This window comes from Lissotriton vulgaris, chromosome 3_1 (assembly GCF_964263255.1).
Source record: "Lissotriton vulgaris chromosome 3_1, aLisVul1.2, whole genome shotgun sequence".
Lineage (NCBI taxonomy): Eukaryota > Metazoa > Chordata > Amphibia > Caudata > Salamandridae > Lissotriton > Lissotriton vulgaris.
In genome coordinates this window covers 189099034-189114525 of record NC_141689.1, presented here as the reverse complement: position 1 = coordinate 189114525, position 15492 = coordinate 189099034, and the positions used below count along the sequence as shown (strand labels likewise).

General features: G+C 45.5%; 1 protein-coding gene across 4 annotated transcripts in view; it reads left to right on the top strand.

The window, feature by feature from the left end:
- NUDT2 (nudix hydrolase 2) overlaps nucleotides 1-14776 on the top strand; it is a 99862-nt gene extending 85086 nt beyond the window's left edge. For 2 of the 4 annotated variants that reach the window (XM_086960292.1, XM_086960294.1), the window contains 2 exons: nucleotides 138-277; nucleotides 13465-14776. In XM_086960292.1, coding sequence (XP_086816418.1) covers nucleotides 148-277; nucleotides 13465-13778 — 444 coding nt within the window. In that variant the 5' untranslated portion in view covers nucleotides 138-147 and the 3' untranslated portion in view covers nucleotides 13779-14776. The remainder of the gene's footprint in view (nucleotides 1-137; nucleotides 278-13464) is intronic. The other 2 variants (XM_086960295.1, XM_086960293.1) reach the window with 1 other exon arrangement.
- Nucleotides 14777-15492: the final 716 nt, after the last annotated feature.

The following is a 15492-nucleotide window of genomic DNA, read 5'->3' as shown; positions in this document are numbered from 1 at the left end:
TTACCGCTCGTTTAGAAGCCATTTTGGTATACAGAGTAGTTAGTGCAATAGTACAATTGATGATATTATGGAAGCTTGTACAGTGATGCTCTTTCCTGCCACCAGAATTGACTTGTACTTTTTTCCTCTGTCCTCAGTAGGTTCATCATGGCTTTAAGAGCATGTGGTTTGATAATCTGCAGACGACTGCGACAAGCAGCTCCCCCTTCTGGCGATGACATTGAATTCCTTCTGCTGCAAACATCTTACGGGACCAATCACTGGACCCCGCCTAAAGGTGATAAGACAGTACCTACTTTAAATTTCCCTCCATAATCTTCTTTGACAGCACTTTGTCATGTTGTAGTCGTGTACTCCTAAAAAGGTGGTTGCCAACTTATGCCTGTATCCAAGAAAACTCTACTCTCCGGGTAAACTATCACCATATCCACGTCAATAGAATGAATTTGTCTTAAGCTCAGAGTCAGACACTCCAGAGTTCATAATGGATCAGAAAGCCTTAGGACACTTTTTAATGGTGTCCAACTCCTATCCAAAGTTGCCTTGCAACAGTACCATGATCATACAGCCTTCTGAAATTGCTATAAAAATGGTAGGCAGCTAATCCAGTATCATCTGTTACAAATGAGAAATCGGGGTGGGAGTTGTCATCATTGATTTAAACGGTACAAAAGGGGGTGGTGATGGACGGAGCATCTGAATCAATCAAACACTCACACCCAGTCAAAAGATCTGGGTTTAATCCATCACCGTTCTTTAGCCCACTCTGCCACCCCAGTTCAGATATGGCTATATGCAAGTCAGTCTGACCCTGTGCCTCATGGGAACAGGTACTCGGAAGCTTGTTTCCGGTCCAGGGAAGGCATGGCTTGGCATTTCGGGCTGTACTGTTCCCATGAGGCACAGGGTCAGACTGATTTGCAGATAGCCATGTCTGAACTGGGGTGGCAGAGTGGGCTGAAGAACGGTCATTGATCAAACCCAGATCTTTTGACTGGGTGTGAGTGTTTGATTGGTTCATATGCTCCGTCCATCACCACCCCCTTTTGTACCAACATCATTGATTTAAAGTCACAAAATGGCTGCCAAAAATAATTTATGGTGTTGGAAGGATTTTTCACCCCCTAAAAAAAACAGGGGTTATCGGCACGTACGAAGAGAGTGCGTCTTTTGAAATCCATTATTTTGAAATCCAGTATTTTGAAATCCAGTATTTTACAATAAAGATTAGATGAAAAAGACACACTAGTCTTTGGAAAATGCTAATGACATGTAACCAGGAGGATCCTTCAGCTGCCTACTTGGCTTGAAACTGGTGCTCTGAGGCTTGAGCTGGGACCATGTTTTTTAGGTTTGCAAAATTAGGTTGCATGCATGCATTTTACTACCTTTTAACTAGTAAAGATAATTGCTTGTCGATCGCCGACTGGACTGAAGGTCTGTTGAATAATTCAAATGTTGTTTTCCAGGAAGAGATGGGAATTTAAGTCTGTGCAGAGAATGCATGAAGGGGAACGGGCAGAACAATGCAGGCAGAGCCACGCTGGCCTGAACAATGCAAGAGCCGCCACGCTCTCCTAAACAATGCAGGAGCCGCCACGCTCTCCTAAACAATGCAAGAGCCGCCACGCTGGCCTAAACAATGCAAGGGCCGCCACGCTGGCCTAAACAATGCAAGAGCCGCCACGCTGGCCTAAACAATGCAAGAGCCGCCACGCTGGCCTAAACAATGCAAGAGCCGCCACGCTGGCCTAAACAATGCAAGAGCCGCCACGCTGGCCTAAACAATGCAAGAGCCGCCACGCTGGCCTAAACAATGCAAGAGCCGCCACGCTGGCCTAAACAATGCAAGAGCCGCCACGCTGGCCTAAACAATGCAAGAGCCGCCACGCTGGCCTAAACAATGCAAGAGCCGCCACGCTGGCCTGAACAATGCAAGCGCCGCCTCGCTCGCTTCAACAATGCAAGCGCCGCCACGCTCGCTTCAACAATGCAAGCGCCGCCACGCTCACCTGAAAGCAAGCGCAGCCACTCTCGCCTGAAAGCAAGCGCAGCCACTCTCGCCTGAAAGCAAGCGCAGCCACGCTCGCATGAACGCAGCCCCGGTCGCATGAACGCAGCCACGCTCGCATGAACGCAGCCACGCTTGCCTGAACAACGCAAGCTCAGCCACGCTTGCCTGAACAACGCAAGCTCAGCCACGCTTGCCTGAACAACGCAAGCTCAGCCACGCTTGCCTGAACAACGCAAGCGCAGCCACGCTTGCCTGAACAACGCAAGCACAACCACGCTTGCCTGAACAACACATCTGTCTTAACCACACATATGCATAGTTAAGGCAGACAGCGGTCTAGTGTTCAGGAAGGATGAGGAGAAGTGTAGTAATCATTGGAACAGGAATCTCCAGATGTGGACAGATAAGTGGGGATGTGGCTGGTTTTGGGGGTGTACTTTTTGGGGGCGGGGTCGCTTTTTGGTTTCAGGATGGGGGTTGGGATACTTTTGGGAAAGGGCAGATTTTTAGGGCTGAGGGTGGGGAGAGTGGTAGATTTTAAGGGCCGGGTTTGGAGGGGGAGTTTTTCGGAGTGGGCAGTTTTAGGGCTCAGGGCATGGGGGATCTGGGTTGCTTTTTTAAATTTGGGGCAGAGTTTTAGGCCTCAGGGGAGTGGAAGGGGTTGGAGTAGTTTTATTGACAGTGTGGTTGTAGGTTTTAGGGCTCAGGGCGGGGGCATGTGTAGTTTTACGGCAGGGGACAGGGTTTTAGACCTCCAGGCAGGGTGAGGGGGAAAAGGTAGTTTTTTAAGGTCAGGGCTGGTTTAAGCCTCAAGGTAGGGGGGGCAAGGTAGGGGGTCAGAATTTTAGTGCTTAGGGCAGGGGGTTGGGGTAGTGGGGATCTTAACCACACATACCTCTTACCATTCATGCCTCTACAACTAAATTGTGTGGTAAAGGAATGCGAGGTTAAGACAGATTTGTGGTTCGGGCTGCGTGGTAGAAGCACCTGTGGTTTAGCAATGCGTGCCTCTTTCATACAACCATGCATGAAATATCCTTTGAACATGATACAGCTTTAAATGCTAAAACTCTCAGTGTGACTAAGACTTTGAAGCGAATGGCCTTTGTGATGTGGTTTGTTGTGGATAAGAACTACATTTCCCTGAAGTAGCCACAAGTGCACCATTTTTCTCTACCACACGAATTGGCTCACTGTTATGCTATACTGCTATGTCTGCTTAATTCAGACCCTCTGTTCATCACCACCCCCTTTTCTGAATCGTTTTTGGCCACTATAGGTGTGGCAGGGTATACTCAGACATGAGTCCCTTTCTCACTGCACCATCAGGATTCAAGCAAGCCGGGCCGAAGACGGCTGAAATGCCAGAAACCGGTCCCCGGTAGCTTGTCTCCTTTCTGGTGAAGAATTGGCTTGGTAGTTTAGTCTGCCCTGTTCCCATGATGCACTGGGCCAGGGACAGACTGATTTGCATATAGCCAGGTTCTGAGCTGGGATGGTGCAGTGAGATAAATAACGGTGATGGATCAAGCCCTGATCTTTGGACTGGGTAAGAGTGGTCTGCTTAATTCAGACACTCTGTTCATCACCACCCCCTTTTCTGAATCATACTGCTATGTCTGACAGAAAAAAACACATAAACCTCTAATTAATAGTGCCAAGATCATGACTATGGACCAGGCTTTTGACTAGTTAATGTCTCGCAGCACAGACAAGGCGGTAGTAATGGTAACTTTGTTTTAAAAAAAAATATATTCAAGAAAAGGTCCATTAATGGAGAATGTAACCCTGATTGAGTAACTCTATTGATGTGTATACAATGTGTTTTATACTAGGTTTTAAACTGGGTGGAAGAGGTTTTAGCGTGTGAATAGTTTAGATGATTGAATTAAAAAAAGTAATTTACAAGTTTCAATTGCTCAGGCTCTTCACTGCCACCAAAGGTGATATGTCTCTGGCCTACATTGGCTACTGTGTAACCTTGGATTATTGCCAATAATATACCACCAAGCATGTACAGTATACAGGCATATAGGAGTAAATTGCATCCTCTTTGCAACATATAAGGCACAATTCTCCCTAGATCACATTTTCTTGTGTAGTGTGAAGAGATGGTGATTAATAAAATGTGCAAATTATACAGTCTGATTTATTGATTTATTTATGACATTTAGTTAAGCGCGAACAAATGCCCTTGGGCGTCTGGGCGCTGCGACTTCTGCAAATAATTCTCCAACTGATTATTGTAAGGTTACTGATTAAACAACCAGGTTTTTAGCTGTTTCCGAAATGACCACAGGGAGTGACTGGTCCTGATTGACTGAGCTAAGGTATTCCACAATTTAGGAGCCGTATCCAAGAACCGGCGTTCTCCCCAAGAAGTAGAATTTGTTTGGAGGATATCCAGCGAGCCCATTAATTCCTCAGTGCACTGCGAACACAGCTCTACCTTATCCATTAAAATCTCCTCCATCAACAGTGTATACCAGTAGAGACTTCCCTCTGAAGTTACAACATTCGTTGATCTCTTTGACAACAGTCTTAAAGGTTCCATACAGCCCCAGAAAGGACTGCAATTTTCTACCAGAGGATTCCAAAGGTATTTCACCTGATGTGGTCATCCCCAATCTTGTAATCACTGGTACATGGCAAAGTTTAAGGCTTTTAGGATATGTGACTGCTGTATATTTGATTCTTCTCTTGCATCTCCTAGAATACCAAGACGATTTCATGTCACTTTAATTTGTCACTGGCTTATGTAAAGGTCAAGCTAGCCAGAATGGCTTTTCTAGATCTGCAGTATGCCGGGCCTCAGTATCTGCAGGCTTGACTGGTGCTCAGAAAACTGGGTAGTAAATGCATCGGGCCAGCCTTACTGTTAGAGCGGTATTGTACCTGGCGGTGGTGTGTACACATTTCAGAATACAGCATGGAGGGTCTTGGGTTGTATTACCATTCAACCCAAGATGTACACAGTGTCTCCCATTATTCTGATCTTGCTAATAACATGATTGATCATCAATGAATATTTTAGGTGTGATCACATTTGAGGCTGTCCTTGGAAGTTCTCACAGAAGGATTTATTACTCTTACTGTTTGGTTTATGTCACAATAAAGCTTTATCTTTATCTTTTCGGGCTTGCCGTATGAGAGGCAGATAGCCAAAGATATGAAACCCATGGCATGACCACTTAAGGTTCATAATGTAGAGCAAGCAAGATTTGCTCAGTGCCACCATGGCCTCTGGAACAAGCCACGTAGAATTGTAATTAGATGAGGCAACAGGATGCTACAGAATATGGAACTCCAACAGCTAGGCAAGAGAATCTGTAAGGGGCTCCGTGTCCTCCCTCCCATGAGTACTTAACAGAAGGTTTGGAGGGAAATAGAACCAACATTTTTTTTATATATCTTAAGAGTGAGTTGCATTAGTCTAGCCCAGGGTGTTTTAACCCTTTAATGAGTTTTAATGTATTATAAATCAATATTAAGGACTACATAGCCTGCCTGGAATAATTACAGAATGGCAGTAGCCACTTTATATTTATACTTAGTGTTACCAGAGATAGGAATTCCTCAGATTTTTCACCATTATTAGCTTTGCGCCTCTTTGATAAATCTCCATGTAAACCTTGCAGACCTATTCTTCCTTCTACTTTGGCGGATGATGCTAAGTTTTGCAGTAGTTGGTCAAGGAGGTGCAATAATAAAAGGGGGATTTTCCAAAACACCTTTTTACAACCAATGCATTTTCAATAGACTTTTGTATCTTGCCTAGAGCGAAAACCGCTAATCAGACGTACATGAAATTTGGCAGGATTAGACATTATGATGCGCAGATGATGTTTTGGTTACTACAGGTAAGTAGGGTGAGTATTTTTTAAGTTATAAGTCCTTTTATTTATTTTTGCGAATTGTTGTGCTTGGCTAATGGCCTGCCTTTACAAAAGTTAAAGGCAGCTATGTTGTTTTTGGGTACACTTTGCTTGTGTTCTGCGTTTTGCCCTTGGATTTAAAATATCTAAGTTTCTATATATTGAAAAACTAAATGTATGGAGTACCGTGGTACCAAAAAAAAAAGAAAATGTTAACTTTAGCAGGAATCTGCACTTAAAACCTTCATAACACATATTGAAAACGATAAAACTCAATGCTACTGCTCGCCCGGGGAGGCGGGAGGGTGCTTATGACTTTAATGAGTATACCCCTGGAAGAGAACTAGGATTACAGGTAAGTAACTAATCCTTCTCTTCCAGGGGATACTCATTAATAGTCATAAGCACTGAATAGAGTAGCAAGCTCATACCCACCAGAAGCGGGCGAACAGATGAAAGCATAGCCACACTTTAAAATCACAGTGTTTAACTAGAATTAGCAAACAAATTTCTGAGTGATGCTTGTCCCACTTGTGCATCAGTCTGCGCGTCAGAATCCAAACAGTAATGGCGTGTAAACGTATGCACTGAACGCCAAGTAGCTGCTTTACATATCTCTGACATAGCCACATTTCTAAGGAGAGCTGTGGTAGAAGCCTTTCCCCTCGTAGAATGAGCCCTAGGTCTACCTGATAAAGACTTGTGGGCTAGCTGATAAGCCAGTAAGATACATGACACTATCCACCTAGAAATGGATCTCCTGGATGCTGCCAAACCAGTATTCGTAGGACCATAGTTCACAAACAGACGGTCCGTCTGTCTCAAAGACTTTGTTTTATCTAAGTAAAATTTCAAAACCCTTTTTAGATCTAATGAATGTAAAGTCCGTGCTGCCGGACTTGAAGGGTTCGGAAAGAAAGTAGGCAATGTTATGGATTGGTTAATATGAAAATCCGACACCACCTTAGGTAGGAAAGCAGGATGAGTCCTGAGCACCACTGTTTCCATGAAAAACTGTGTACGGTTCATTGCAACACAAAGCCTGGATTTCGCTCACCTTACGAGCAGAGGTGATGGCCACCAGGAACGCTACTTTCCAAGACAGGTGTTGCAAAGGCGCTTTATGTATAGGCTCAAATGGGGGACTCATTAACTTAGTCAATACCACATTAAGCTCCCAAGGTGGAGAAGGAGACCTGACTGGAGGATACACCTTCCTTAACCCTTCCAGAAAATCCTTCACAACAGGCATCCGAAAGAAAGATATCTGTGTTGGCGATTTTCTATAAGCAGTTATTGCAGCAAGATGGACTTTGATGGAATTAAACTGCAAACCAGACTCAGCAAGGTACAGAAGATAAGGCAAGATCACCTTTTCTTGACCATGAATAGGGTCAAGACCCTTACTCTGACACCAAAGGTAAAAGCGTTTCCACTTAAATCCGTAGGATTGTCTCGTAGAAGGCCGCTTTGCCTCCTTAAGGATGTTCATACACTCCGGATTCAGCTGTAAGTGCCCGTACTGGATGACTTCAGGAGCCATGCTGCCAAGCGCAGTGAGGGCAGATTGGGATGAAACACTTGCCCCTTCTGCTTGGACAGAAGATCCGGGCGACACGGCAATCTCCTGTGCGGTGTTATTGACAACTGGAGGAGATCTGGGAACCACCACTGGCGTGGCCATTCTGGGCAAATCAGTATCATTCTGGAGTGAGTTTTGTACAGCTGATTTATCACTGCTGGTATCAACGGTGTCAGTGGGAAGGCGTACAGCAAATTTTGACACCAATCTATCAAAAGGGCATTCTCTGAGACCCTTTCTGGTAGAACCTGGACGCGAAGACGGGGCATTTTGCGTTTGCCGCGTCTGCCAACAGATCTTTGTCTGGTGTTCCCCAATCCTGGAAAATGCTGTGCGCGACGTCTTCGTTGAGAAACCCAGTCGTGCGCTTCAACGAAGTCTCTGCTGAGGTCGTCCGCCTGTGAGTTGAGACTCCCCGGTAGGTGAATTGCTGTAATGGACAGGTCTCGTGCAAGTTACCAATGCCATATGGTCTGGGCTTCTATGGAAAGAGTCCTGGATCTGGTACCCCCCTGCTTGTTTAAGTAATACATTGTAGTTGTACTGTCTGTTTGCACCAGGAGGGACAGAGTCTGTAGAGATGGAGCCAGGGACTTGAGAGCAAGATGGACCGCTCTGAGTTAGAGTAGATTGATGTGATATCCTTTCTCGAAGTCTGACCATAGCCCTTGTACCTGCAGAGGGCCCATATGCGCCCCCCAGCCTTGGAGAGAAGCATCTGTTATCAGAGTCTGCGTTGGTGGGTCCTGATGAAAAGGGACTCCCTTCATCACGTGCACCTTCTTCATCCACCACCGGATGGAATCTCTTGCAGATTGTTGGAGATAAATCCGGTCCTCCCAGCATCCCGTCCTCTGTTTCCACTGATCTTCCAGACACTGTTGTAGAGGACGCATCTGCAAACGTGCGTTTGGCACGATGAAAATGCACGACGCCATGGACCCCAGGAGAGAGGACACTTGCCGAACTGTCGGACGTGCAGTTTGAAGGAGAAGTAGACACTTCGCCCTGATGGATGACCACCTCTCCTCCGAAAGACACACGTTTTCTACTTCTGTGTCCAACTGAGCACCCAGGTAGTGGATCTTCTGGGTGGGGTTCATTATGGACTTCTTGTAGTTGACTTGCAGACCCAACTTGTAAATGAGTTGAAGACATATCGACAGATGTTCTTCTAGAAGCGATGGGGATGAACTCTTCAGAAGCTAGTCGTCTAAGTACGGATATATGAAAATCCGCCTCTTTCGAAGACAAAGCCGCCACCACAGCCATACATTTTGAAAATGTCCTGGGAGCTGATCTCAGGCCAAAAGGGAGCACTGCGTACTGATAATGACGAGCCGCCACTTGAAACCTGAGAAATTTGCGATGTTTTCTGGATACCGGAATATGAAAATAAGCGTCCTTTAGATCTATGGAGCACATCCAATCCCCTTGGTGTAATTGAGGGAAGATCTGGTGGAGAGCCAGCATTCGAAACCTTTCCTTCCGAATGAATTTGTTCAGTCGCCTCAAATCCAGAATGGGTCTGAACTCTGTAACTGGACCTTTTTTCTGTACAAGAAAGAATCGAGAGTACAGGCCTTGACCTCTCTGCTGGAAAGGAACTGGTTCTATGGCCTTCTTCTTCAAGAGGACGTTTGCCTCCTGTTGCAAGCGCTTTATATTCCACTGTACCATCTTTAGAGGACGCTTGACAGGGGGTGGCTTCTTGAATCTCAAAAGGTACCCATTCTGAATGACACCCAGCACTCATCTGTCCTTCGTGATCTGTTTCCACTCGTCCAGATAACGTACAATACTTCCTCCAACCGGAGTGGGACACGGTTGTAGAGGAAGCATCCGTTCATTGTTTCTGAGGCTGCTTGGTAGTAGATGATTGCTGCCTATTTCCATTGCCTCTGCCTCGACCAGGCCGCCGCTGCTGGAATTGCGACCTTTGTTGATTCTGGCCTTGATTTTGTGAAGACCAATTCGTCTGTTGGCTCCTTTGCTGAAAAGATCTCTTGTCATAGGGACGAAAAGTACCCCGACGTTTAAAGTCTTTTTTCTTCTCAAGGCCTACGGCCTTAAGACTGTCCAACTCCACCTTCATTTTAGACATCTTTGTCTGCATGAGATCCAAACAGAGTCGAACCATTAAAAGGTAAATTTACCATTTTCCTCTGTGCTTCCGGATTCAGCCCCGTAAGGCGAAGCCAAGTTGTACGTCTTGCGCAAACACCGTGTTCATAACCATGAGCAGACAAGTCCGCCGCATCAGCAGCTGCGCTAATGCTCTGGTTAGCCACCAATCCTCCTACCTCCACTATTTCCAGGAAGTCTTTCTGATCCTCCTTAGGGAGTTTATCTGCAAAGCGAGCCACTGAGTCCCAGAGCAGACGGTCATAGCGGCCCAATAGAGCAGCCGCACTGGCCACTCGCATGACCGATCCTGCGGTATTGCACATTCTTCGCCCCAAGGAATCCATATTCTTACTATCCTTTTCAGGTGGAGCAGAAGAGGTAGATGCTGCCGAATGGGCCTTTCTGACTGCCGCTACAGTTAGGGAGTCTGGTGGCGGGTCAGACCGCAAAAACATTGGGTCTTCTTCTGGAGCCTTGTACTTCTTCGCAATCTTAGAAGGACCTGAACCCACCGTGGCCGGAGTTAGGAATGTCCTCATTGCTGGTTCTATCAACCCGGGCACTAACGGCAGAAGAGGCCTGCCAGTCGTCTTGTGATGCAGGGTTTCGAAGATGACTGACGTTGCTACCTGGGGAACTGCCATTTTAATGCTGAATTTACTCGCTCCACCACATAATACATCATTAAATGTGCTTAAATCGTCTACTGGAGACACTCTGGAAGGAGGAGTAGAAGATATAGTTGGAGAATAGTCTCCATATGAAGATCTTGAAGAAGACGAAGACGATGTGGAAGATGGAGTAGGAGTTCTACGTCTTCTCTGAGGAGTTGCCGATCGCTGCCTCCTACGCTCCCTTGAACGAGATTTCTCTCTCACTAAGGATCTTGAGCGTGATCTTCTATGCAGCTCCGTCCGAGGGACCGGAGCTCTCTCCCCCATTATCGAACGCATCTTCCAATGCCTTAAACTTTCCAACCACCTCAGTGACAAGTTAACAGGCCGCTCTGTATGCTCAGGTGAAGCTTCAGGTGACACCTGCACAATATTCAGCTCTGCGGAAGACTTGGAAGCTCTAGAAGCTGCACTGTGTTCAGAAAATAATGAACCAGTCGGAGTCTGCTGTCTGGGCACCCACTGTCTGTCATCGAACACCTGCCCTGAGGTTGAGCCCGAATGAGCCACCACAGAAGAGTCCTGGTGCACTATCTCTTGCCCCACTGCAGATCTGTTGTCTTGCTGATCATGCGGGGAAGTCTCCACTCTAGGTTCGGGACTTATTTCTGACCTCGACAAAGACCTAATTGAGGTCCGAGAGGCTGGTCTTGATAGTCTCGACGCCGACCTATGTTCAGGTGGGGGAGACCTAGACGCTCCATGCTTCGAGCCCGAAGCATGCTTCGACGTCGACCTACGTCGCGATGGAGACCTTGACCTTCTCTTTTTAGGTCTCGAAGTCGAATCCTTCGACGTCATTCTTTCTCTCGACGTCAACCTTTTCCTCGACAACGACGTATGTCTCCCTCTCGACCTCGGTCTATCCTTCGACGTCGACCGATGACTCTCTCGACGTCGACTCTTTACCCTTCGACGTCGACACACGATCCTTCGACGTCTGACATATCTCGTCCCTCGACGTCGACCTCACACGATCCTTCGACATCGAGCGTTGCACTCCCGACGTCGTCCTCACTGCAATCGACACCAATTGCCTCGACGTCGAAAGGGATTTCGACGGCGACTGTCGAGCCGCTGAACCTTGCCTCACCGGCGAAGTCCTCGACGTCGATGGAGCTCTCTTCGACGGCGATCTGGTTCTCGACGTGGAGCGCACCTTTTTTTGACGGCGACGCTCCCTGGAGTCGATGTTTCTTAGTTCTACCTTCTGGAGACGCTGATCTTCGACGTTTAGGCTGAGAAGATGGCTTAGCAGATGATAATAGGCCTTTAGAACTCTTCTCACCACGGTTTTCTCTCTCCAGAAGGCCCAGCAACCTCATTTTCTCCCTTTCTTTTAAAGTTCTATTTGAAAGGTTGAGGCAGTGATAACAATCTTCCACCTTATGAGAAGCTGGAAGACACACCACACAGAGTGTGGGTCAGTTTTCGACCTCTTCTTCCCACAGGAAGGACATTTGTCAAATAAAGGTGGCATTCTGACTAAAAAACACCAACAGCTTAGTCAGAAAAGGATAACAAACCACCACCAAAGCTATATTTTGTCAAAAAAAGGCAAGAAAAACCAAGTTCTGACAGAAAATACTTCAAATGAGCACAGCTCAAGTTCCAGGTTCCTCACAGAACAAGCCGGAAAAAAGAACTGACCTAACTGTCACCTGTGGGGCATGATGGGAATAGAGTTCTCCTGGAGGCCTTAAAGGCAAAGTGTGCAGATTCTCTGGGGCCTTAAAGGCAAGGTGCCAGTCTGATTTTCTGTACACAGACAGTTTTTCATATGCAGCCTCTTTAGGCTAATAACTGGTTACAACAGGTTCTTTGATGAAAATAAAAGGTTTTTCATGGTTATGAAATGCCTGTTTATTGCATTTATATACAGCATATTTTCATGCTTCAGAACGTGTGTAAGGTTTGGTTTGATTAGCCTATGTATTAATGTTAGGCTGCATATTATGGTTATTATATATGTATATGTGTATAATTACTTAGTACTATGTACTTTTGGTTATATTTGCACATATATATGTATATTGTTTGTGTTCCGGGTCCCCGCTCATGGGAGGAGATAATTCAGTGCTTATGACTTTAATGAGTATACCCCTGGAAGAGAACTAGGATTACAGGTAAGTAACTAATCCTTCTCTGCTGTACTACCCTCTATGCTATCCACTATACGACACTCTACTCCACTATATTCTACTCCAGACCAGTCCACTAAACACTCCACCCAACTCTACGCTAACATACTGCACTATACACCTCTCCACTATGCTATTCCACTGTATGCTGCTCAACTGTACGACACTCCTTTCTTTGCCACTCCACTGTATAACAGTGCAGTGTGTAATGGTTTACAGTGAAGTTGGGCACAGTAGAACACTCCACTCTATGCAGTTCCACTGATATTCCACTCCACTATACGCCTCTCCACAGTATGTCACTCCATTCTACACCAGTCTGCTCTATCTTACTACACTGTACTGTGTTCCACTGACTCTATTTAATATCACTCTACTGTTTGGTATTTCACTATATGCCTCTCCACGTCACTACACTGTATGCCAGTAACACTCAATGTTATTCCACTGTACACCACTGCACTCTTTTCCACAGTACAGTACTCCTCAGTACACTGTACACTACGACAGTCTACCCTGCTCCACTCTACAACACTTCACTCCACGCCACTCCAGTCTACACTATTCCACTGTGTGCCGCTACAGTGTATGATAGTGGAGTACTTTGTTACAGTCAAATGATGTCATTGTTTGGGGAAAGAAACAGATCACCAGGTTAGATGTTCCCAGGCCTTTTGTGCTGTGCTTTGATTGGAGAAATGTATCATTTATTTGTAATAAATTCTATCTGTATAACAAACTTGTTGTACCTTGCACCATCCCAGATTGTGTGCCGCTGTTTCACATAGAAAAACTCCATATAAACTGAACAACAATTTACACTGTTTTAACCCGTTTTTTAATCTTTGTAACAATATTGTCCAAATGACAAGAGGTTAGTCGCAGACTGATAGTTTTGCATGAACCTTCACTCACTGAAGAAACGATGTTAGGGGAAACACACTTTTGGATAAAGGTGCATTAGTGTTACAGAGTAAGTCACAAATAGTCTTTAAATTAATCACTGAAGATGATTGGTTTACCCATCTTTGATATTTTTGTTTCTGTACAGGTCATGTGGATCCTGGTGAAGACGACTTGACAACGGCCCTGCGTGAGACCAAGGAAGAGGCCGGGCTTGATTCAAGCCATTTTAAAATCTTTGAGAGTTTCAAAATGGAGCTTAACTATAAAGTTAACAATAAACCTAAAACGGTGATCTACTGGCTGGCAGAACTGAAGGACTATCACACAGAAATCAAGCTCTCTGATGAGCACCAGGCCTTTCGCTGGCTGAAGTTGCAGGAGGCATGCAGGCTGAGTGCGTTTCCGGAGATGCAGAGGGCTCTTACTGAGGCGCAGGAGTTTCTCTGTAGAACAGGATGAGCTGAACAGAGCAAGGGAAGTGAGCCAGCAGAACGTCAAAGTTTTCGGCAATGGCTGTTGAAATAGCAGATCAATTACTTTTTTCAGTGTTTCAAAGCTGATTGTATTTCCATACAGAGCCAGCGGGCCAACGCCTCGTTATTTCAGGTTTTAACTGTAGAAGGATCCCTGCAAAGTCTCTGCAAGTCAATTGGAAAGAAGCTGCCAAGAGGCAAAACCAATGAGGGGTATGGCTGTTTCATGCACAAGGGCAATCCATTAATTGAGAACACCAAGGGGATAGAGGCTCTTTATTCAAAGGAATCTGGATGATTTTGTGTATTCTGAGATTTTCCAGTATCGGGTGTAGCCTCGGTGACACATGCAAATGTAAGAAAGAAAGGACGTTCATAGTTATTTTATTTTATTCGACCTAGTCTCTCTTGCAGCTTAGTTCTTCCACTAATTGGATGCTTTGTGATCTCTGCATGTGGTTTACAATTCAGATGAATAGGCAGGGATCCTGAATGAAGGGGGTAAGGTTGTCCCGGTTCAACCGTTAGTCATTGGTGAGAATGCATGCTGCAAAAAACACACCAGAGAGCTAGATGTACCGACTGCACCCTGGCGTTGTGCAATGCTGTCATTTGAATCAGAGCACAAACTCTGTGGTCAAGCAGTGGTTTTTACCACTTGGGAGAGCCGCCATTAAGTTTTGGATCAAGAGCGAGGCCCCCCTCCCCCCCCCCCCTTCTCAACATTACTAAGTTAGTTATGATCTATGATTGATTTAATTAGAGCACAACTATTTACTCCTCCCAGTTGGTGTCCTGACACATGGACTTGAGAAACATTGGTAGAAGCATGTTATTTTAATTTAGAACCTAGTTCGCAAAATCTATAGTATGAACATTTGAATGTAGGAAAATGCCTTGCTTGCAACTCACTCTACCTGGCTGTGGGGCGCTGAGTCCAAAATATTAAATAAAGAGTCTTTTATCGATTTATGTTACTGTAAACATGTAGATGCTCATTTTTTTTTTAATGATTCAGGTCCTTCACTTTACTTCCCTTATGATATCACTTAGACCACCTTCCATTGTTAACCAAGTATGCCACCCTGGAAGATCAAAAATATATTTTCAGTATTGGCTTACATCCTTTACGGGGCGAGCAGCATTGTGAAAACGTTTATAATTAGTGGGAATGGATGGTAGTCCACCACAAGTAATAATGAAGGTCTAGTAAAGTTTTCAGTTAAAATGTTAAACCGGAGCTCAAACCCTGGTAGCTATGCCTCGGTGTTTATAGGATTAACTTAGGAAAATTTGAAAAGCATTTAGAAGTACCAACACAACTAAAAAGTCGAAAACGCTCTAAATGGTAAACAAAACAACACCAAAATGAAAAAAAGTCAAACGCTCTAAATGGTAAACAAAACAACACCAAAATGAAAAAAACTCTAGTAAGGGGAACTGGAGATATACATTTTTATCCTTTTCCATGCTGAGCTGAGCTCGTCATGAGGCACGGTGCTCCGGTGCTCATGACGAGCTCAGCTCGTCATGAGCAGTGGAACGCTCAGGTGCAGGGAGAATTCCCCTGCTGTGCTGAGCGTTCCACGGGAGCCGGTGCACCTGTGACAAGCTCAGCTCGTCATGAGCACAGGAGCGCGGTGCCTCATGACGAGCTGAGCTCGTCATGAGCATGCGGGTGCTGTGCGCGCCCCCCAGCA